This window comes from Embiotoca jacksoni, unplaced genomic scaffold, assembly GCF_022577435.1.
Source record: "Embiotoca jacksoni isolate LCO1_2020_lvr unplaced genomic scaffold, fEmbJac1.0.p SCAF_6, whole genome shotgun sequence".
Lineage (NCBI taxonomy): Eukaryota > Metazoa > Chordata > Actinopteri > Embiotocidae > Embiotoca > Embiotoca jacksoni.
The window spans coordinates 18,776,664-18,800,278 of record NW_027185414.1 but is presented as its reverse complement, the minus strand read 5'-3'; the positions used below and the strand labels follow the sequence as shown (position 1 = coordinate 18,800,278).

Here is a 23,615-nt window from a genome sequence, read left to right as displayed (position 1 = left end):
TAAGTCTAATGTTAGTCTGCAGGTTCAATCTATTCAATAGGGCACCGCACTGTTTGGAAGGCTAACTGTTCTACGGCCCACAATTAACATTTCATTAAAGTGAAGCGTCCTGTGTCAGTCTAACACATAATGATAACCTGGTGTCCAAGAGAAGTGACACACTTCGAATGGCGTCTATATACAACAGCAGACATGAGTGCAGAAGGCTGGTATTTGTTTCTCGTTTCCAACCACAAGTCGTAACTGTTTTTTAAAACCACATTTTCTGTCGTCATGACAACAATGGTTGCATAATGCAAGGTAAGTAGTAACTTTAATGCATAGGATGGTTCAAGTCATCATTCTAACCCAAACCATTAGCTTTCCCTTACCAGGTTTAAGAAATCACTCCTGGGTTGTATTTCAGGTCAGAAACGAACACCCAACCTGTATAGTCATATGCCTTGGAAGACTTTTTGTTGAGGTTTATTCAGCTACTTTTCTGTTGTAAAAGATTGGACCATAAATAAAACAAAATTCGTATTCACTGAAATGCAGTGAAGTAATTTTTCTAGCAAGCAGCAACCAACAGTGAACGGCCATTATGAAGCCTTGAATTCAGATATTGGCCGGCGCTATCTTGCTGGTTTGGGCGATTTGGAGGCATATTTGGACGAGCTAGGGGAGCGAACGGTAGATCTGATTGGAAACCCGGCAATACTACATTCCGCCCACTGATAGCTGTAACCTGACTGCACCATAAGCCTGTCAATCAACCCCCCCCCAAACAAAGCTTTTTTAACCATATTTTTGAATTAATGATGGTATTATTTACAGATGGACCACCAGAAAACTAATAAGAAGGAGCGACTTCTGCTAACAACACCAAAATGACTCCCTTGAATATAATTCAGACCTTAAAAAAAACTGCAAAGTAAAGACTATTGAACAATGTTCCAAAACCAGATCATAAGAGCTTTGCATATTAATTATGGTATATTGAGAAAGAGGACTGGAAATATGTGGAGATAACAAATTGTACAGACTTTCCTTAATGTGCTGCAGTCATGTCATTACTCATTACCATAACAGCCTTTTCACATGCATGTTGTTCACTTGTTGATTTAGTTAGTTCTACTGATGTGATAACAGATGTATTAAAAGAGGAAGGGGGTCCATTAAGTCTGCACATGTTCAAGGCCAAGACTTTTGTCAATGTTAATTTAGTGGGGTCAGTTTGATTTGAAGAATTGGTATGAAAGTTGTGTTTGTACATTACCTGAATACCTTGTTAGTGACTTGGTGCATGGCTACTGTAATTGGTGAACTGCTGAAGCTGGCAAACTAACATGCTTGCCAGCTCGTATCAACGATAAATATTAAGCTCACACGGTTTATTCCAGAGCCACATTTGTACCATAGACACCTGCCTTGTAATTGTGTGCAAAGCATAATCCTTTGTCAGACCAGTTTGACAGGGGCAGGTTACATTCAATTAGATGGTACAGCAAAGCTAATGAGCTATGATACCTCTGTCTTTTAAGGTGTCAAAGTTAACCACAAACCACAATGTAAAAGACTTGCATGGATTTAGTTAGCCCTCATAAAAGGACCTGCTTTTTGGGGTAATTTTATTGAACTAAGAGTTCTTGGTGCTGGCGTGACTAGGCCTCTGCAGATGACAGAGCAAAAAAGGTTGTGCAGGATTGAAAATGGCCCAAAAATGGTGGCTCTGAAAATCTGTGTATGCAAAATGTTGATCATTAAACAAGGCTGTTTCACAAATAAAGCATAGCACAAAGAATATTGTTCACTTACCACTGCACACACACTTACCTGCATTACTTATGATCTTGCATATCAATACATATCCATACCACTATGTATACTGTATATACCTTCCCTATAGCGCATTGACATTTATACTTGTTTTTGCTCATAACATACATTATATGACCAACATTGTAGACATGTATTCATATTTAGCTGTTTGTTATATATGTTGTTTTTCTACTAGCACAACTTGTTCTTATTACAAAATATAACTGCTACACATGCTGTCTATATCTATCATATAACGCCTCTGTTAAAGCCTCTTCCCAAATGTATATTTTTTTTAAACAGTTTTGGGTATGTTACTTTTAAAATGTAATAGGTTACAGATTACTAGTTGCCCTGTTAAAATGTAATAAATAATGTAACTATTTTAATTACTTAATTAAAGTAATGTAACATATTAATTTGGTTACTTTTTTTTACTTTACTTTTCCATCAAATGTTTTAAACTGAGCAATAAAGCTGAAGAGGCCAACAAAATAAATGTAAACTAGGCCATGTACATTTCACAACCGTTCCTAACACTTGAGAACTAGACATCTTGTTTGCAAAAGCAGATCCACAGAATCAGAAAGAATGGTTTCTGTCACGGCAACATTTGTGATGCACATCTTTGTAAACATGGGCTCGGCTGTCTGTCATCATCTGCGTCACCACACCTTGAGCTATTTATTCTCCTAATAATGTCAGTCTTGCCTCAATGCAACACTGAGCATCCTGTAGAGTTGTACGAGGAGCTCTTACATGAATGACAACTGAAATCTTATTTCTGTAGTGACAGTTTATGTATCTGTGGTGTGTTGTGTGGTGTTGTCCAAATCAAAACTAACATGCAGTGAGACAAAGAAACAGAGAAACGTTTCTCTGTGTTTTTACTTATTGCATTGTTTTGCCGTGCACACCTGAGAGATTGGAAAACTTACTTGAGTCCTGGAAGTAGATGTCATTTCCATTGTAGGCATTCTTTAGCTTGTTGGTCATGACACGCAGAGCCATGATCTGTTGCCGAATCAATGTGTCAGGTCGGGTGATATCCACATCCACCTCTGGGTTGTTCACCTGGTTGGTTAAACCCTCCTTCACCACTTCTGGGAAATATCTGTGCCACAGGAACACATGACAAATTTGTATCACAAAAGTGAGCTGTTATGGAAATATTGGGCCTCATTCACCGAGATCTTCTTAAGATTTTTCTTAAATTTGTGTTTAAGAAATGCCCTAGGAAAAAGTCTACGTCAGATAACAGTACTAGATGTAAAATTGAAAATAAAAAAGAAGATGCATGTGATGGGATTGCTCGTTCAGTGAATGCTGTATCATTGTAGATGAAATACTATCAAATACAATTGTTGAATTAAAGAAAAACACATGAACCAATAATTTGACACAAACATATCAGCACTCAGATGTGCGTACATATGCTCTTGAGTGTTGGTAGATTTTTTTTTCGTACCTCAGAAAAAAATCCCAAATAAGAAAATATCGGTGAATGACAGAATCTTTGTAAAAACTGCATAAGTGTGCTTTAAACAGAAATTTCTTTTTAACAACGGCTGGTGAATGAGGCCCATTTTCCACGTGTTACAAAATGTTTGGTTGACGTACCAATGGTTTGAATAGATAATGTAAAACACAAAATCAATATATATGATGGTTCCAATAACGATGTATAAATCGGCAGGAAACCATGTTGTACATATTTGTTTGATTTAACAGCAAATCTCCCTCCAAAAACAGTATTAAACAAAAGTATTAAATCTTAACTAATCATTTAAATGACACTATCAAGTGGCATCACTGCCACTGAATCAGGCAACCTACTGTGTGGTCCCCGACGGAGCTCAACTCACAGTAGCTTCAGAGACCCCATGCAAACAAACAAAGCACTCTTTTGACAACTCATGAATAAAGCCGGTTTATTTAAACCATATATCTGCAGTGAAACTGGTCAACGAATTTGAGGATGTGCTCTTCATTTGCTTGTGTCGTGGTCATTTATGTATGTTTTCTAATTGCTGTGCTCCATCTGCCACCGAACCAGTCCACTTAAAATACAGAAATTACAGCTGAGATCATTTGCCAGTGCTGTGTTAGTGTCAACTTCCTGTGAAGCCACTGTGCCCATTTCTTTCACTTACTGAACTGAGTTTGCCTGTGAGTTTGTATGCTGGCTTTCAAAACAAACACGCACATAATCTCTAGAAATTGTGGAACATGTGTGACTTTGTTATGATCTTTAGTAACAAGCTGATAAGTCACAAAGTAGACCAACTGGATTTAGACAGAATTATAAAATATATCCTTTCTAATAAAAGAATGCTGAAAACTAAAGTGCAGAATTACCGGTACATTCAAATACTTGCAGAATGCATTCACACAATGCTGATTAAAACTCTCACCACCAGATAAATCTCTCTGTACTTCACAGTTTACAGAGTTTTTCCATCTGTTGTCGGATATTACATTTCTTCTTCTATTGGATCGAATGGATAAAATTCTGACAGTGAAAAGAGTCATTTTGTGGGGGGTTGTGACGTCTTTTATTTCATATATCCTCCACTCATCCACAGTGGTACAGCTGGAGCATTGGCGTAGGCAATGGCCAAACCTAAATAAGCACTTGTCAACAGGATTTTTGTGATTACAGTACTCTCAATATCAGAGGGAAGAAACAAAAGCTTTGCACTGCAGGTTTAAATCAGACAGAACAAAGTATGCAATCAGGCTAAATTATATACAGTATATAATATTGGGAGTTGTAGCACTTCACTACTGAAAATGTCTATGGTTCGCCTTTTAAAACTTAATATATAAATAATAATTTCAATGCTTTGCATTGATGCAGCGGTGTAATAACCCACTACACGGCAATGGCAAGCTGTGCTCATGACACAGTAGTGTCATTTAATTTCTGCAGTTGCAGTAGTTTGTTTATGTTTTCACACTTGTTGTGCATATGTGTTAATGTCTCACCATTTAATAACTAATTTTGTATTTCATTGGACACCTTTTACACAGCAAGACAATTCGATGATTTTATAACACACTGTTAACACAATCTGACTATTTCTGATGTTTCATTATCAATTTACCCAGCAGATTTAGAGCGATGCTTAAAATTGGTTCTGGAACAAATAAATGTGTTTTATTGCACCATCTGGAGATTTTGTCACTTGGAGAGGACCAAAGTGATGGCGTGATATATTTTCTCTGACAGTTTCTCTGCCTCACTGTCACAGAAAACAATTCACTGAACAATCCAGAGCACAGCTCGGCGTTACTCTCCAAGCTGCACGGGTGACCTGAAGTGTTGAAAACTCAACAGTCCCCTGGGTATTAGAGCCCCGGAGCTTATATACTGTAGAAGTTCGCCATATAAGTACTAACCATTTTACTTACAGAGAGAGTTAATCTGGGAACCGAGTGTGGTTATTTTAATCCCTGGCAGGGAAAATGTGATAACAGGAGAGCAGTGGGATTTTACTGTGGTTATAAAGAGTAGCAGAATCCTCACCTGCCCTTCGTGTGGCTGTTCCAGCACTGCTCATCGTCGGACTCTGCGAGTTTGCCCACGGCACAGATGTCATCGGGCAAGTTGGACCAGAACCTCTTGGACTCCTTCAACTTCTCTTTGATGTCAACCACCTGCCATGGGCCAAAACAGTGGAAGGAAAGATTTTAGATTGCACATTTTTTTGTTTGCGCTCACTCTTTTTTTTTTTTTTTTTTTTAAAGAAGGCTCAGAAGTGAAGTTTAAAAGTGAATCGACTGTCAGGATGTCATGCTTAAGCATGACATTTGAATTGATATATTTTACTACTTTGTGTTAAAACAGTCAAAAAATACAACTAGAAATTAGAAAATACAACTCTATAAGAGTGACATATTGTGACCACATTCATGTGGCAGCAAGATTGTGTTGTTGCATGAGCCCTTCTGCTCATTTAGTCCATCAGGAGAGAAATGCTGTTGGACTACTCAAAAAGTTTCTTTTCTTTCTATTTAACATCTTGTCCACTTCCACCCATACTGTGTTCATCTCTGATTCATACAAGACAGACTTGAGGTTTCAAATTTGATATTTGGCATGAGTGGTCACCCCCAACTGATTCCATCTGGACTCAGCAAGAAGTGTGAGCGAGTGATCAGCAAACAGGAGGAAAAAACACGAGGACTCATCGTGTACAGAAGCACATTGTGTTGCTTTTGTTATTTGTATATAGTTGGTAAGAATTACAAAGACATAATTCTAAGACTTTATTAATCTGAATATGAGGGGTTAAATATTTGTTTGAATTCATTATGCACCATATTTGTAAATACTGTATGTTGGATAAGGATATAATATTTCAGCTTGTTGCACACCAACCCTCTCTGCATAATAACCTTCTTTCACAAAGCATCAGGATGACCTAATTACACACAGAATGAACTATAAACCTACGGAAATTGCAGGAAATTAGGTTTTCCATTTTCTTTTTGAGAAAGAGATGATGGCACTCTTATGCACATCTTACTGTAAATCATTACATATGAACTTCACTTGACACACCATGATTATACACCTACATAGGAGAATGCACAACACACGCACACTCTACTTACATAGGGACAAGAAACGGCACACAAAAATGCAAAACATAATAAATACAAACACTGTATGCAAGTTTACCACTCCAGGAAATAGTCCGCCCCTTAGCAACCACCTAGCAACAGAGGCGAGATCTAGTCCGTTTTATTGCTTTCTAGAAATGGTTTCGAAAACGGAATAAATACAGCACATAGAAACACTAAACTGCTTAGCTCGCTCAATATCGTTGCAAGTAAGATATCCGCTGGAAAAAAAAAAAGATATCAATGGAGTCATGTATTTTTAAGATTTTAACACCATGTCATGTGTTAAAATATTACCGGTCAAGCTAGCCGTCGCTAGGATTTTAAGTGCGCGACTGTCTGTGCTGTTACGATTTGGGTGCTCGGAACGACAAGAAAGGACCAAAAGAGACCCGATTTCGCCAAATGGGTCATTTCAAAGACCTTTAACAAGTAAAAACAACATTATATTGCATATTATATGAAATTCAATTCCAATTATATATTCCAATTCAGACAGCGGAGTGATATTTCTAGCGATGAGCAGGGGGTGATGCTTTATGGTGATTTGAGCACGTTCCAAATGTACAGTTGACCAATCAGATCGCTGGGTCAGAACTACTCGTTGTATAATTTATGCTTAGAAAATCCACGTTAAAACTGGCAAAAGTGGATTTGGACACCCTAAATGCACTTGCGTTTTACACCATGCACTTAGATTGTTAATATATAGCTCTAAATATTGAGGTGAATCTGCCAGAGAATGAATTAGAGCATAAAAAAAAATCCACCTTTTGGAGCCCAGACCTTAGCCCGAGAGGGATACTGTGTAATAACCTGTTCAGAGAGCTGAGTTGTGTCAGGAAGACTTGTCCAACATTTCTCCTGAATGTTGTGCATGTTTGAAATTCAGCTACAGGGAATCCTGAGTGAGGTTACCATTAAGGAGGTTCCAACAGTTGTTAAATCCAAGGGTTCACCTACTTTTTACACCAGAGTGTTTAATGTATGTGTTCCATAAAGACACAAATGATTACAATTTGTCAGGTGATATTAGATGAAGAACATTGTGTTTGTCTGTAATTCTGACTTAGATGAAAATCAGTTGACATTTTGGGACCAAATAATGCAGAATACCAAGGAATTTCTAAGGATTCAGACACTGTATCCTGCACCCATGAGACAATGTGAAGCCATAAACCAAGCCCTGTATTAGACAGGTGATGTATTCATTGTGAGTGTGTGTGTTATTTTGGCAAGAAAGAACATTGTTGATGGGTCACAACCTTCTCTGTGAAATTCTATTGCTTTCAACAGTGTTGCAATTTTTTCCGTAAATTGTTTTGGACTTGAACCAATTTCAGCTGCTGAATTCTTCAAGGCTCCGAAAAGCATACACTGCAAAATATATGTCTCATACAATTTAAAAGCATATATTTAAAAAACAACAACATTTGATTCGAATGCATTGCTCGAAGCCTCTATTCTTAATCTTAGTCATATTTGAGCTAAGTTGCCAAAGTTTACAAATATGTAAATATTAAACTTTGGAGATGGAATGCTGTGATATTAGTAATCACTGCTCATTTAGGAAGTTGCCTACCCTGCCTGAAGCCATTGAACCAAATCAAGAGATCTCTCAGAATTCAGTTGCAGGCACATTACTGTGGTGGAAACTCACCAAACAAACACAAGGAACAACAAACTTTACGTCAAACTCATTAAACAACTCGTGAAGAGTGACTGTCACAAGCTAACGACATTTACCTCATCTCTTTCTCTCAGAGGGTTGAAAGGATTCATGAACAGATGTTGTTTGATCATGTGACATGGAGATGATGACATATGAGCTCAGCAATGATGCAACATGAACCATGTGATACAGGTGACAGCTTCAGGAAAAGACAGTGAGTGGACCCGTTTCACTTTTAAACCAACGCAAATGAGAAATCTTACAGGGCTACTGTATGGAGGAAATAATAACCACTACAGAGCTGACATATCGACCACACAGATACATCTCTATGACAACCAAGCAAGCTCCATCTGCTGATGAAGATCAAGTGATGAGGCTAAAAGGTTGACACAAAGCTCTCGTTTCTAGCTGGCAAATGGCATTAGCAGAGTTTAGCTGCTGTTGTAGGTAACTTTCTTAGTAACTCTGTGACTTGGCTTGAATTTGAAAAAAAGACTAAACTCAGATGTACTGTTGTAGCATCTTGGCTTCCACACAATGGATGTCTCAGTGAGTAAAGAGTATTTCTGATATGTAGCCCACAGTCTCAAAAAATAACACAGGTAATTATTTCACTTTGAAGGCAACACTGTTGTAGGTGGTACGCTGGTTAGCCTGGCATGCAAATGTTTGCAATTCACAATAATGCCGACACACAGACTGATGCATTTCTTACTTTTTTGCAACAGTGAGTTGAATATGATCTCTCAAAAAGAAAAAAGAAATACATTTGCAGTAGCTTATGGTTATGCAGCAGTTGTTTGGTACACCTGTATCTGAAAAGGAGTTGAAAATGTATCAGTGATGTTAACTGTCAGTCACAGATGCACTGTGTGCGTTGGAGCCGGCAAATGCTGCGGCTGGTGGTTAGTTCAGGATGAGGGACTGACTGGTTTTCCTTTGGAAGAGAGAGAGCTGAAAGAGAGCAGCAGCTATCAGGTTATCTCTACCAAGCCTGAGGTAATAACCCAGTGAGCAGCAACATTTCTTTATCTTGGCTGCGGCTACAGGCCACAGCAGACTGTACTTCATTCAGTAAAGTCATGGCTGAATAGACTAAATGCCTTGTGCGCTATAACTCTAATTCTCTCGAGGGAGCCTTGAATATGATAACTCGAATAACTAGTTATTGTTATGCCAAATATTTGACAGTGCAGGACACTACTCTGAAAATCATCCCTATCTAAGATTTAAAAATATATTTTTTTGGAAATGGTAGGAACTAAAGTGGTTAAAATGTGTATGTAATTCAAACAAGGACCAGACACCTTATCCTAAGTACCCACTATCAAGGACTCTGAATCATGTCACAAACTATCATTAAGTCATTTTGTTGGATTTACATATGTTATTGAATTAATCTGCTTATAGCCACCTCTTGGACTTCTTGGACTGGATTTGCTACATTAGTATTGGATCCGTTATAATCCTATTGTAGATTTATAATCCCATTGCTGTATTTTGTATTCCTACTAACTGTTACAACTTTCTGTTCATTTTTTGCAATTACCATATTCCCACCTACAGCATACAATGCTCTTCTTTAATTTCTCCCCTGGCCCTTTTTTTCCTGAGGGGAATTTTTTCCACTGCTTCAATAAAGCGTTTATGCTTAGTTGGGATCTGTTGCTGTTGTGGGCTGGGAAAGCCTATTGAGACATTGTATGTGATATTGGGCTGAAAAAACGCACATGACTTGACAACTAATAAATTGAGGTTATTCTGACTTCCATATAGTGTGTTGTTTCTAAGGATTTGCCTGGTATAAAATGCAAAGCTATGGCAGGTGTCTGTTTAAGTTGACATCTCAAACATAAGTCTAGTTCAAATTTAATTGGTTCAGCCTGACATTGTGTTCACATTACAACATTTCTTGTTGTGAGAATTGTTATTTTGTTAACCCATTAGTAACGAGTGACACATCTGTCCCACCAATGACATTTTCAGTCAATGCTCAGCTCCTGCAGCTGTTGCAAGGAAACAGTTAACATTGTTCACTCTCATCAAAGAAACATGCCAATAAGGGAGCTGTTTTTTTTTCCTGTCAGTATTTTTCAGGTATCTGGAAAGATGTCATTAACCGTCTTAATCCGGCATAATAAACTCACATTGATTACGTATTTCTAAATTTAGTGGGCACCCGACCTGTTTGAATCACTGAACAAATCTGAATGTGAGATAACCATTGTTAAATAGAGAAATACAAAACTAAAACAAATTCAAATGGTCTTTCTAAGTGCACTCTGTGCCGTCCAAATAGTGAATAAACATAAGGAAAAGCCACAACTGCATGCTAATAGTAAGTGGTAGATCTAATAGAGGCTGCTGCAGCTGAAACCTATTCATCTTTAACTTTACTTTTACCCATGTTGTGCTAAGTACATCTTGACGCTTTGTTCTTTTTCTTCAGGAATACTAAACAATCACATTCATTCATACACACATGTATAAGCATAAAAAATAAGATTCTGAACAACATCCCACATATTTATTCTGAGGTCAAAGCCCTTCTTGCTCTTTCTAAGTGCATGTGAACGCCAGTCAAAGCCAAATAAATACAGAATTCGAAGGACTTGAAAACACATTTATAAGTGGACACGTAAACACACTTGTACACACAAACAGACACATTCCTCATCATGTCCTATTTACACTGGGGATTTAGGAGAGTGCATACAGTGGAGCCTGAGGTCTTAACAGGACATGAAAGGGCCTGTACCGACAGGATGCCACTGCAGGAGGCTGCCCTCACATTTGATGTGGTAATCCTGTCATGGAGACACCAAAGCTGGTTAGGTTTAACACACGCTGGTGTGACTCTGATTCCTGATGGCCCACAGCAACCTAGCACCGACAACAAAATATGGATCAGATCAGAATGTGCCTGGTTACTTTACTCTAAGTTTAAAATTTAACCCCCGTAATGTGATATTGACAAAGTCAATTCTAACAACCAAGTGTGTGCAAGCAGGAATATTTCAGGTGAACTGGAGGCAGGAAGTAAAGGATAATTCATATATACTGTAAGCGAATAAATCCATTTATGATTAACTTCAGAACTGATGCAGCATAATGCAGTGTATTCCATTTGTATAATATAATGTACAGAGAACATAAACAGTGTCAAGAGTTCAGTATCAGGGCAGACTTTTCTCCTACACAAACTCAGCAGTAAACAAACACTTCTTCATAAATAACTGCACACATACACATATATACACACTGTACTGAGGGCAAATTGTGAAGACACAAATCCAACCATGGAGACTTTACATGGGTGCCTAAGGCAGTGGGTCTGACTCCAGCTAGAATACTTTCTGCCTTCACCGTGTCTGCGCTGCTGCGGCCGCCGCAGGATTAGATAATGCTGAACCTTCAGTGTCTCCCTGGTAGCCCCGAGTTCACTGCTGCGCTGCTTTACAGAAACCTCTAAATAACTGATAATATCAGCAACAGGTTCATTGGTAGACAAGATCGAGAAGACTGATACAGTGTGTCCTCAGGTGGGCACATTATACCTGTTTATTTTCCAAGCTACGATTATACACTCCTGTTTATGAGGTCTACGCTTTAAAACAGCTTCAGTCGGATATAATTAGGAGCCCTGTGATAAATCACGAGGGTTTTAATGTTCAGTTTTATTTTGTTTAGTTGAATTTTAGAGAGGTGTGAATGCCACTGTATGGAGGCTTCAGTTTGTGCAGCTGTTGAACTATATTGTGTTATACAGAGAGGTGTATTTGTAGCCTGCCAGCAAAATAATGTTTTTTTTTTTTTAAATAACAGAAACAAGTGTCCGTATAATACATTACTTGTTAGCTTAGATGTCTTTAGTTTCGGTTAGTCTTTAGGTGTAACTAACAATAATAATAATGGCTAAGTGGCAACCGCGGCACCCAAACACAAAATGTATACTTACACATGGATAGCAAGATAAGGCAAATTTATAATTAGCCACTGATTGGTGAATGAAGGGTTAACTTTAACACATGGAAGTGTCCATACATCCATAAAAGGAAGCTTTATTTTTACATGGGGAGGGTTTGTCAGTGTTGCCTTTTTAGCACAGATCCTTGCCACTAAGATCCAATATACATCTGAAACAACATTAAGATCTCACTATTAAGTGACTTTTATTTTTTTTATTTTTTTTTTACTGCATCACAGTTTCATGTTGAAGTTACATATTGGAAATAAAATCTGGGGATTAAGATGAACCTTTCATTTTAAAACAATCTTAGGCAAACTGACTCAGTTTTTTTTAAAATAAAAGTTATTAAGATTATTCATGTGCATCCCACATCTATGCTATGAACCAACACCAAATACCAAACAGTGCCTTGTGATAGAATAAAACCGGGACATGAGGTTAGTTTTGGCTTTTCATTCTATTCCTTCCATTACTTTATTTGCACTGTTTAAATTTAACATTTTATTCAAACAAAGTTTTATTCCACCCTGCCTCCTCCTGGGTTTGCAGAGTCTTGGAAGCAGAGTCAAGTGGTTGTTGAGCATTCAGAGCATGTAGCAAGCAGGACAAACCTGAGCAATGCATGTTAATGTAGGTTCAGTAATTTTAATTAGGACTGTCACAGGTCAGATCTACCAGCTTCGGTTCCAAATTACATATCATACAGTTCAGTCTAGATAGTAGTGATTTAATCTAATCAACAAGAACAAATTGTTTTATGATTGTTTGTTGTGTTGAGATTTTTTCTCACAATATCACAAGCGTTTTCCCCTGAATGATGATCAGTGCTGAAAGTAAGTGCACATACTGTTCTTCCTCTCAATCAGTAATTTACTTTACTAAAAGATGATACTGGGGCACAACTGTGATTTCACTTCACAGTTTACGAGCCCTATCAGATAAAACCCGGTATCAACTGATCTAAGTCTACGCACTCATACGGATCTTGTGAGATTATCTCAGTCATGCAGATTTCAAAGCGTGGAACGTGGTTTAAATACTATCGATAGAATTAAAATCAATACAGATTTTCAGAGGAAGCCAGTGTCAGGAGGCTAAAATGGGGATAATGTGTTGTCTCATTCTGGATGCAGCGAGAAGTCTAGGTGCACCTTTTACATCTGTAGCTGCACTCTAGAAATACTGCACCTTAAAATATCAACACTTTAACCACTAGAAGGGCACTCTAAGAGCAAAGACCTCCATCAAAGCCAATAGTGCACTTTTTTATGATATACAAATCTGCAACTGCAACCACTATATATGTCTGAGTATATTTCCAATATTACGAGAATAATGTCAAAATACACTTGCGATTGTGGCTCTACTGGCAAACGCTGGCAATGGTAGTAGAACCACTGACACCCCGACATGGTAATCAGATGTGAAATCATATCGGCTTCTAGCCTTCATATACCTTGTACATTAGGATGAAAGTTATCATTTAAAGAAAAAAAAAACAACCTCTGTGGTCCATGAATATATTAGTCTGTAATTATAAATGAAGAGACCACATGTGGAAAACTGCTGTATGGAGGTTCAGTAACCTATACAATAAATAAATATCTGGTCTACCGGAGCTGAACTGCAGGACTGTTCTGTAGGACATTTAAATAGGTCAAAATCTAGTTTAGACTTGCCTTGTTTTTTTGTTATCATCTTTACATTCTTATATTATCGGAGAGAGATCTTTGTACATGAGAAAGAATATGGTTTTATCAAACATGATTTTATACGTGGAATCACTGATAATCAGACCTGATGGTTTGAATGAAGGAGCTGCTTCGGTCTTTACCGCAGTGCTCGGAGTCCAAATTTTCTAACTGGCTCATGCTATGACAGCACTGAGGGTCAAGGTAACAACTGCACAGAGAGATACTTAACAGCTCAGAAGCCTGCAACTCTTTGGCCATCACATCAAGCATGTTGAATATGTTTTGCAGATGGATTTTAAGAGGTGAAGGAAAAAAAAGAGTCTAGCGCTGCTCATGCACTGCTTTAGCTTCTGGACACGAGAGTCCAGGAGCCTTCATACTGACCCTTTTCATTTCACTTAGAAAGACCGGTTACCACAAACACATGTCAAGTTGTGAGCAGGACATAGGACATAGGAAATTAAATCTCTGGTCAGTATGAGTTCTAGCAGGATAAGACAGTATCACAGGAGCAGTTTGCAGGACCTTAAGAAATGAGGTCTCCTTCAACTGCCATCGTAACTTTTAATGTAGTATCTACGGTGATGTGGCTTTAGAGATGAAATAACACGCCACTATCTCACTGATGCAGGATTTAGATTAGCAGTTGATACAAAGATGCAGTGGGTGCGTTTATCTTCGTTAGATGTATAAACATGTTTCTGTGGCTGTTAATCCAGGTAGGTAGTGATCATTTACACAGCAAAAGTCGCAGTCTCACAACAGGTGAACTGGTTAATGCAATATTTTAATCCTTTTTCTGATCGTGTAATTACATAATTAGTGGAGCTTCTGGCACCATAACGACATGTTCCACACATCTGTTAATTCCGGCGACAGGCAGCAGGTATAGTTTGCATTCACTTCACAGCTTATTGCCATGACAACAGCTTTGCCCAATAAGCTTCATGATTTGTGCGTGTGAATGATTGTTTGTGTGCACTTGTTATCGATGTGATGATATTTACAGTATAGTCATAAGTGCTCATATTACTCTGTATTTACTATATTATCTATCAATCGGATCGGACAGTTGAGACATACAGTCGATGATCAGATATGCAGCAATGGGACAGCAGAAATGGGAGAAGTGACAAGCTGATGCGTGGAAAACAAGGAACCTAATCCTTGTAATCATTGTAGGCGACTATTTAATAAACTTCTAATTTAATGTGTTCCTCTATTTCCTTAAAACTCTATTGTAAATAATGCAATATGAACTAAATACACTGAAACAACTGAAAAAAATAAATATTGTAAAATTGTAGGTAGCTTTTTTCAATGTATGTCAATAATGTGAAAGGAACATTTATCCTTGCTTACTTACAAACCAATGGAGGGTTATCTTAGTATCTAAAACTAATTTAGTATCATAATGTACATGTCACAATATAACCTAATTCCAAAAATCTCTTAAGGTGATTACTTTATTGGTAAATGGTCTGCACTTATTAAGCACCTTAGAGATCTACAAAGCGCTTTTACAATTTTTGCCTCCTTTTCACACAAGCACACACACTCACACACACCCAATGGTGACAGCGCTACCATGCAAGGTGCTTGCTTGCCATCACAAACAACTTGGAGTTAAGTGCCTTGCCCAAGCACACTTTGGCGCATTGAAAGTAGAAACTAGGGGTTGAACCACTTAACCGTCTAAGCCACAGATGCACCTTTTAAGATTTTAGGGAGGTAGCATCTGTTCTGTGAGGTGTCTGCAAATCTCACATAAAACATTATTCTTCATAATGTCAGCACAAAAGAAGCTAGCTAATCCAAATTCAGTTTATCTTTGTCTAAACAACTGTTCAAAAATTTCTCTTGGTCAGAGTTTAATTCATGTTACAATAAAAAAAAAAAAAAGAAAAAAAGGCATCTCACATGATCCAGATACTGAGCAGTTTTAGTACAGCACATTCATGCTAAACAAACCGTGACCTGACTAATGTAAGCACAGATGGAAGTTTCATACACAGCTGGTTTTGTGTCCCATCCCAAGGGTAAACATACCATTTGGGAAGAAAAAAAAAAAGCCTTTGTAAACAGATGCTCCTTTGGAAGGTAAAGTTACTAAAGGAACTTCATGGAATAAATGAGTTTTTAATTCCTGGCATATTGGTGTTACGTCAGTAGGACTTATTCTTTTTAAATTTGTGAGTCAAACAACTTTAAATATTGAAATTACAACATGTCAATGTGTTAGGCCATAAATTAAGGAGTGAACAAGTCCTTAATCAGAACATCTTTAACAGTAACAAGTAGAAATTGAAATGAATGGATCATTTATAGTGGGGATGGCATCAGTATTGATTGACGTTGGGCTAATTATTAAAAAAGGAATATTACTCTCCTGTTCAGTTGAATCACCACAGAGTGACACCGTATGAGAAACAAATCCTCTCTAACTTTTACCAGACTTAAACACTGAATCCAAATCCACACAGGAAACACAAAACAGAACACAACGCTGCTCTAGCATCAGCATTGCAGCACTAACAACGTGCTCAGCAGTGCGAGCGTTGGTTATCATGGTACAAACTTTATGGACCAAAGCAGAAACATATCAAATGGAACAGATGCTGAAGCACTGCTGGAACGAAAGGCAGTATTGAGCAATCTTCACCAGATATTTGTTATATAACCTTGATAAATATGCAAGGCTAGACTGCAGGATCACTTAAAGTCCTGTGGTTTTCTAGGTCACATGGACACCACCAGGAACCAGCTAATGGTATCGTGAATTGAACCGGTCTCCCTGCACTGGGGGGATTTAAATTATATAAAGTGCAGCTGAGACGGGTTTTAAAAAAGTAGGAAAAGCTCCAAAGGGAATGAGCACAAATGGTCACTTCCTTGTTATGCTCACAGCAATTGGGTTAGCTTCTTTCAGACACAATGGCCCTGCATTTTGTGATTCAGTGCTTTGAATAATGCTCTAAATAGGATTTTATTGGACATACTGTGGTTTATTTCAGCTTGCCTGCCTACCCTTGTTGATGAGTTTAGCTCACAAGGCTCTGCAGTGTTAAATCTAGGTAAACACCTTCTACCTTTAGGCAGCTGTGATAACCACACCATGTCAAGGGAAACAGTAGTGGGCTAAACAACCTGACGATGATCAGGGAGGCTGGAGCCGAGGCAGATTCCGGTACATGCTGTGGTTTTCTGGCAGCATTTACTGACAATCTGCTCAGAGGGTAAAGCAGCCAGGTTTTGTGGACTAGTTTGGACCCAAATTTAGCTTGCGATGGGAAATGGCTCTCATTTATACTGAAACTTAAGACATTGTGTGCTAGGAACAAATAAAGATCGGAGTGAGTCAGGAAGCGTTGAGCGTTCTTGAATTATTGTGGAGATCCGGTGACTGAATGATCTATGATGGACGATGTCTCCTTGTTTACCTCATGGTCATACCTTTTCTTTGAGGGCAATGGCTTTGAATAATGGCAGCACAGATGGTTACATTACAAGGAAACTTTACCAGACTAATTAATCACATAGTCTGCAGAACACCACAATGAAAGCGGTACGTGTACAACATCACAGTGCATACTGGCCACTGCTGGTTTCCATTAAGCAGTATGTTAACTAACTTTTTCCCAGCATATAGTATACATTTATATAAGATACGAGCGAATGATGTTTAATGAAATGCATTGCTGGTCACAATGCGCTACTTGGTTTGCTCAAAAGAAATTCTGTGACATAATGAGATGTTTGCAGTGCCTCTCCCTTGGTTTCAAGGTTTGTTGTTTACGTGGAAACACAAAAATAGTTCTGTCTCCTACTTTTAATTACACATGCAACCTGCAGCGAACTGCTAAGAATCCACAAATTTAAATGTATTTTTCCATTGTGTCTTTTTAGTAAGATTTATATTAAGCTATATTCCAAAGGTAGAGGCACATTTCATGACTTTAGGTTTGGTTGTCACAGCAAGGCTTTTTTTTTTTTTTTAATTAAAAAAGAAAAACACGTCTGAGATGTATTGATGTGAAAGGCTGTCATTGATGCTCTTTATACTTGTTGGATGAGACTGGAAATCTGACAGAAGGTCTTTGCTCAATCAGAAGGTTTTAAACACGGTTGATTTTGACAGTATAAAACCATGCAACATTCTTGCACTATTGTGTAAGATTTGTAAAAAGTTGCCAGAACAAGGAGCAGCAAAAGTCAAGAAGAGCTTGGCTTATAAAACAAACAGAAAAAGAAGCAAAGCTGGAAGCCACCAAATAACAAAACATCACCATGGTTTTGTAATCTTCTTGCCTATCTCCCTGCACCACGCTTCACACTGTGCACATTTTCCAAGCAGCTGTCCACCACAATAGATGTCTCGCCTTATTTTTCCTCCTCAGCAGAAACAGGAACAATGACAGTGCTGCCAGTTGTTTTTTCTACATTTTGACTCATTTGTGTGTTTTTGTGAGAGACTGGAACCTTAAAACCCGCCACATCCATGAAGGTTCTTTTACCTTACCTTCTTGACTCATTCAGTGTGTGCCCTGCTAACTTAGCAAAGCATGGAAGTACTGGAGATGAGACTGTTTAATGTTAAGATGGTAGAATGGGCTTACCATAAGAAACAGTAGACTATGAAGCTAAAGAGGAAGCACATAGAAGTCGAACTACACAGGATATGAATAAACAAATGACTCCAAATTAACTGTGAGGAATTAAGGCCGGTAGGGGAAGGCATGGACGTGATGATAAATAAAGTAATGAGGCTACTTTTAAATACTAAGGAGTTAGAAGGTGGCCACATTGATCTGTTGTGCCTGTCCACGTACATTAATCCTAATTCATTTTCAGAGACAGGTTTCTGTTGAGCGAGCATGGCTGATTACACATCAGTCACTGTCAAATTTTCATCTCTCTCGACAGACAGAATTACCTCTAGACAGACGGATTCATTGCCCTCTACTTATCCGTGGAGGTTAAGCCTGAGAACACCGTGTTCACACCTTCCCAATATTTTAAACTTATCATTAATATGTATCAAATGAAGGTTTTAAAAAGAGATATTGAATAGTTATCGGTCCATCCAGCTCCATTTTTAATTTGAATATACACTGAGCAGTCATTTATTAATTGAGACACTGCATGAACTAAGACTTTTAGCAGCAGCACGATCCTTCTGTCTATGGCCACCAAAACAAGATTGTAAAACCACCGAGGACACAGAAAACTTTAGTCCAATTTGTGACAGTGTGGTATGTGGTTTCTCTTCTCACACACAAAATACTATAACAATAGAGTTGAATTGGGGCACATCATCAATAGAGGACTCTCATTGCTCTCTACCCAAATGCTTTTAAATCCATGTCGCTATATCTTAAAAGAAGTTGTGAACAGCTTGATCTGTATAGTCAAGGTACTCCCACAACACAGTAACAGTGCCAACAAAACTACACAAAGCAAAACCAAAATAAAACATCAATCCAATGAGAATTATCTATTTCTTAGACGGTATTGTCTTAATAACATATTGTAAGTAAGACAAAACACTGGAATCATAACTACAAAGTAGCGTAGCTGTACTCAGGCACACACATTATATTTTAAAAAGTAGTCAAGTATAAAATTCTCTCCTCAGATCTTTGTCAGCACAATTTAAAGTAGAGTTTAGAAACCCCAACAGCACTCATGCCCCATGGTTGTAACTGCTGCTGAAACATTAGCTCAGCATGCCCAGTATACTGAATTAGCATGCCAGTGCGATTAACTGGTCTTAACACTTGTTCTTTTTTTGCCTGCTGATCTGCACAGGCTATTAAAGGGGAAAAACTGTAGAGGACAGATCTGCATTACATGCCAGAATTTCATTATAGCAGTAACTAGATCCATTTTATGGCATGACTCATGGATTTAACCAATTTGGCTGTGGTACTATTGGTCATAATTGGCGGTTGTGTCTGTAATTGCATTGGGCGGACTGATTTCTCTATGACTGATTACTCTGGCAGGAAGAAACTTTCATGTGGGAATAGTGATGTCGACTGCCATTCAGAAGCTGAAGGATGTGCAGCTCTGGGTTTCTTTTCATGCATTCAAATTCACAGTGTGTTTCAAGAAATCTCCATAAAACCCTTGAGTCCTCTCAGATTAGGGTGGCTACACTAACGAATGCACCCAAAACTACACATACTGTAGGTGGTGCCTACGGCCACTGGATTACTGTGATTGATTGAAGAAATAAAACCTTGATCATTTATTTAACACTTTTTCCTTCCTGAGAAAAATGGTCTTTGCCGGATCATTTCCTGGCCCTGGCACGCAGCTAAAACAATGTGAAATGGAGCGTGGCGAGTCCTGGCCACTGCTAATGACTGATTTACTTTCTTTCCAACAGAATCCCCATTTCAACAGTGCTCAACAACAAACAACTCATTAGGGAGGCTAAAAATATTTAGAAATTGTTCAAATAAATCAATAATGGAGTCCCCTCAGGACATTCATAATTTTTTTTTTTTTTTGTGTAATGGAGAAACTGACAGTAATATCCTGTCAGCAGTGTTAGTTTAAGCAGACAGGCAACAAAGTAATTTCTGTCACATATGTGCCATTAGACACCTGCTTATCATTGTCAAAATACATAAAGCATAAAAATGTTGTTGTATGTCTGATCTTCTTAGCTTTATAAAACCATAAATGTGAACATAGAACACATGGTGGTGGATATGCTCCAATACTACTGTGTATACTGAAGACATTGATTAATCTCAAAAAACGATGAACATCGGAAAAAGTTTGGTGACTTCCTATCAATGTAGCATTTTACCTGCCGGAAAGAGCATCTTAGTTTGTGAGAAAGAAACATTCATGTCCTCAAATGGCTTTGTAGAGGTTAAGAGTCTACAGCCAAGCTAACAGGCCTGTGAGGGTGCACAGCGGTACTTGGAACTAAATGCTATTGTCAGCTAACTTGAATTGCAGATAGGAAGTAGGTACTCTAAAACATTTACTATTCCTCATGTTAGATGACCCTGTTAGATACTTCGTACTGCAGTAGAGGCTGAAACCACAAATGTCAACTTAGTGGCAGTGAAGATGAAGATGACCAAAGTCAATTGGCTTCATCCTCTGGTGGGGAAGAATGTTTAGACAATATTTCATCTGTCCACTAGTTGTTGAGATATTTAAGTCTGGACCAAAGTGGGGGACCAACCAGTCAACAACTCAGACTAACAACACGTGCTTGGCTAAACACAAGACAAAACCTAAGCATAGCCACAATATGAACCAAACAGTAATTTAAAAAATTCTGATTGAGCACTGGGTTTTTACCTGATATCAAAATACCATGTTTTTAATTAAACATCACACCCTTTGTGAGCTGCCAACATTTTTAAATTTGTATACCAGTCAGTTCACCAGAAAACAATATATGCACACTAACTGTACATTTTTTGAAGATGTCTGCTTCCTGTGGTTGGTGCTATAAAAGACGGACAGTGGAACCTCTCTGACTCCAGCAGGAACTTTCTTTTGAATTAGAAAGGACGGGTCATGGCGTACCAGCCAGGAATCAGAAATACAGAGTTCCCTGTTGACATTATAGGGCCATATCTTTAATATACGTCATACAGCATACATACATTCATAAATAAAATAGAATATATGAATAAATAAGCTCAAAAAAGTTGTCAAAAAGGCACAAAAAGCAAAGAAAACTCTCTAAGTCAGCTCCACTCGTCTTCATAATGAACCCACCAATCCAGACCTCTTTTAGTTTCCAATCATTCAGCACTGAGCTGTTCAAGGGGGTGGATTACACAACATGTAGCACTTGTATCTAATTCAGGAGTAATAATACCAGGAAGCTTTGCAGTCATTCATGAACCTCAGTCTTTTCACTTACTGAACCTGCATTTGTGCACGATACCATTCACACTTTTAAATTAAACTAGCACAGGAAATTACAGAAATATCCTACAGATGATCTGCACCTTCTGACCTTTCCTTCACCTGGACAATGTTTGTCAATGTCAGTCCAGGTGACTGATTATGTAATTATCTGCTGCCTTAGAAAATCACACTCTAATCACATGCACTTTGAGGAAAAAAGTGAACAAAGAAGCCAGACATTTTTCCCTTTGATTTTATGAACGTACAGTAGACCTCGCCTTCTGTGTCCAAAGCTAAAAGATTTTAGGAAGAACATTTAACTTTTTGATTGGCCGTTGTATGTCTGACCTTAAAAACGTGTCACAGGCAGTAACAAGGAACTTGTTATTTAATCTAATTAGACATAACCAATGTCTCTTTACAGTTTTAAACAATTTATGTTATACAAAAAGTGGTGTAACTGATGGCTGACTGTTGGCTTGATCAACTAAGTGCTACAATAGCTGTAGTTCAAAGCATATTAAGTGCCATTAAATAGCCTGTGTTGTGATTTGGCGCTATATAAATAAAATGTAATTGGATTGAATTGAATATTCAAGTTATAATTAATAAATTATTAATGATATTTTTTTAAATTGTCATAAATCCTGGTCATCAAAATCCCTCATATTCCCCTGGACTACAATGATTTGAAAGGTTGAGAGAATTTGCTTTAGCTTGTCTACACCCACATGTGGAATCAAAAACATTCATGCACAACACAAGGAAAAATAATAGGGAACATTCTGTATCTGTGTCCATTCAGGCTTATTATGCACAAAGGGGAAAAGGCATGGAAACACCCTGGATTCTCTGCAAGGTCTTCACAGGGTTAACATGCTAACATATGCCCATAACACCTACAGTCCAGGAAAATTAGTTTAAGTCTCAGATCAGCCTGAACTGCATCCTGAAGAAAACCCAAGAGAAACAGAAGGAACCAAGGCAAAGGTTCAAACTCACATTTCCAACCCCTGAACCACGACGCTGTCAATCTGAGCTATTTTAGACAAGATAGAGACACAATTCCAAATATTTGCTTCAAAGGCAGATTTAAGTTCAGTTGCGGACAAAGTTACAAAGAACCACAAATTAATCAAGCAAAGTAAATAAACAGCCATGTCACAAACACACAATCAATATCAACTTTAAATAATGCAAAGCTGTGAAGTGCTATGGGCAGGTTGATTAAAACACCACAAGACAGATGATTGGGTGAAGGTAGGAAAAGGAATGGAAAGCTTACGCTGTGTTGCATTGTCCTCCAGACAACCCTCTGGGAGCAGCAGAGAAATGAAGACGAAAGAGATTTAATTGGACATCGGAGATATAGAGGGACAGAGAGAGAGAGAGAAGAGGAGCAAAACCATATCTATTAGTTCGTGAAGCAAAAAGTTAAATGATAAATGGCCCTGCTGAAATATTCTACTCACCAGCCTATGAGATTTAGTACCTTAAATCTTTCTATTCGCAATGAATTTTCCGCTGTGAAATCAGTTTAAAATCTGCTGCTATCAAATCTGATCAATGTATAGGTTGAGACCTGAACACAAACAGCAGCCTGACGTGGACATTTAGTTTGAAGTGATCTAATAGCGGTAGTTATTTCATTCAATGCAATCAAATCAGCTTGGCAAAATATACAATCCCATTCAACTCCTAGGTTTCTGCCACAGATACTTGCATCATAAATTTAGATGAGGAAATCAGGATACAGAGGAAGATGAGTGAGATGTTATAAAAAGTCTTATCCTTAACATCCCAGTTCTGTTTTCTTAGAAGGATTTTCAAATTGTTTACAAGCAGTAGGACTGAGTGCATGTAAACATAAACTATTAAAGATTGCGAAACTGGGGGATTTTCTTGAATGTGCTTTTGCTGTTCAGTATTTTTGTTCTTTCACACTCTTTTTGATGTTCAT

The 23,615-nt window shown here is 38.0% G+C and overlaps 1 protein-coding gene across 3 annotated transcripts in view; it reads right to left on the bottom strand.

Annotated features, from left to right (window-relative positions):
- LOC138212997 (glypican-6-like) overlaps positions 1-23,615 on the bottom strand; it is a 133,119-nt gene that overhangs the window by 5,991 nt on the left and 103,513 nt on the right. For 2 of the 3 annotated variants that reach the window (XM_069173782.1, XM_069173780.1), the window contains exons 7-9: positions 22,941-22,970; positions 5,330-5,460; positions 2,739-2,914 (exon numbers count right to left, since the gene is read on the bottom strand). In XM_069173782.1, coding sequence (XP_069029883.1) covers positions 2,739-2,914; positions 5,330-5,460; positions 22,941-22,970 — 337 coding nt within the window. The remainder of the gene's footprint in view (positions 1-2,738; positions 2,915-5,329; positions 5,461-22,940; positions 22,971-23,615) is intronic. The other variant, XM_069173781.1, reaches the window with a different exon arrangement.